This window comes from Condylura cristata, unplaced genomic scaffold (genome assembly GCF_000260355.1).
Source record: "Condylura cristata isolate star-nosed mole 26May11 unplaced genomic scaffold, ConCri1.0 scaffold00027, whole genome shotgun sequence".
In the NCBI taxonomy this organism is placed as follows: domain Eukaryota; kingdom Metazoa; phylum Chordata; class Mammalia; order Eulipotyphla; family Talpidae; genus Condylura; species Condylura cristata.
Window position 1 is genome coordinate 1,043,551 of NW_004567128.1, and position 1,424 is coordinate 1,044,974.

At 69.3% G+C, this 1,424-nt stretch overlaps 1 protein-coding gene across 1 annotated transcript in view; it reads right to left on the reverse strand.

Moving 5' to 3' along the window:
• The window catches only part of ANOS1 (anosmin 1), a 51,595-nt gene that overhangs the window by 3,271 nt on the left and 46,900 nt on the right, over positions 1 to 1,424 (reverse strand). Inside the window, exons 9-10 of the mRNA XM_012730233.1 lie at positions 589 to 760; positions 3 to 193 (exon numbers count right to left, since the gene is read on the reverse strand). Of these exons, the coding sequence (XP_012585687.1) occupies positions 3 to 193; positions 589 to 760 (363 nt within the window). The remainder of the gene's footprint in view (positions 1 to 2; positions 194 to 588; positions 761 to 1,424) is intronic.

Here is a 1,424-nt window from a genome sequence, read left to right on the forward strand (position 1 = left end):
ACGCTGTTGGGCAGGCTGTTCTGCCGGCTGTCCGTGGTCACCTCGGCCCAGGTCACCTGCACGCCGGTCAGCGGCCGGTAAAGGTTGACCTTGGAGGTCTTCCAGGAGAAGTGGGCGGTGATGTTGGCGTCCCGCACGACGAAGGAGGCCGACAGGTTCTCGGGCTTGGCGGGAAGCTCCGCAGGGGTGGCGTCTGCGGCCCAGAGCGCGTGGACATGGCGGCGGGGGAGAGCGAAGGTGACCCCGCGGCCCTGGCCGCCACCCCGCAGCCCTGGCCAGCACCCCCCGCGGGGGACGGGTCACTCGCGGGGCTGCGATGGGCGAACACGGAGCTCGAGTCCATGTGCTCCTTCTAGGGTCTCTCCCGTGCTTCTGGACTGTCAGCTGAGGCCCAGGTCCATCCCCCCGCCGGGGAGGGGCCCCCCCGGGAGCAGCAGAGCCCTGCTGTCTCCCCACTGCCCCCCTCAGCCGTGCATTTCACGACCCGCGCAGTCTGCTCCCCGCTCTGCATCTGGGGGGTCCTCTCACCCCCACACCTCGGGCCTGCACCCCAGACTTCTGCGCAGAGCCCGCCTGGGGGTCACCTACCCGCGCCTCCCGGGCACGGCAGCTGCCCCTGGCCTCTGCCCCTGAGAGCCGGGCAGGGCGGCGTCGTGAAGAAAACCGTCTCGGGCTTCCGGCGGCCGTCCGGCCGCCCCGGGTGGACGGTCACCTTGTATTTGCAGGAGAACAACAGGTCCCGAAGAATTAAATGGTTTTCCTGGAACGAGGGCGAGAGGTCCGTCAGCCAGTCCCCCTAGGGGCGCGGGGGGTCAGTGTCAGCCCCGAGGCCCGAGTCCATCCCGCCAGGGAGTGACCCACAGGGCAGCGGACCCCTCCTGTCTCCCCTCTGCCGTGGGCCTCAGTGCATCTGCCTGTTCTGCTCCCCGCTCTGGCTCTGTGGGGTCCTCTCGCCCCTGCATCTCGGTCCTCCACCCCAGTTTTTGTTCAGTGAATTCTGGAGTAGCTGGGGGTGCCCTGGTGGCCTGGGGGTCCCTCTCAGGAGGTCAGTGCTGCAGCCTGAGGCCAGGAAGGGACCCCAGGGCGCAGCAGACCCCTCCTGGCTCCCCGCTGCTCCCCTCAGCCGTGGGTGTCAGTGGATTTGCTTGTTCTGCTCCCCGCTCTGGCTCTGGGGAGTCCTCTCACCCCCGCACCCCAGGCCTGCACCCCCGCTTTTGTTCAGTGAATTCTGGAGTAGCTCGGGGTGCCCTGGTGGCCTGGGGATCCCTCTCAGGCGGTCAGTGCTGCAGCCTGAGGCCAGGGAGGGACCCCAGGGTGCAGCAGACCCCTCCTGGCTCCCCGCTGCCCCCTCCACCGTGGGTCTCAGTGCATCCGCCTGTCCTGCTCCCCGCTCTGTCTCTGGGGGGCCCTCTCGCCCCCGCACC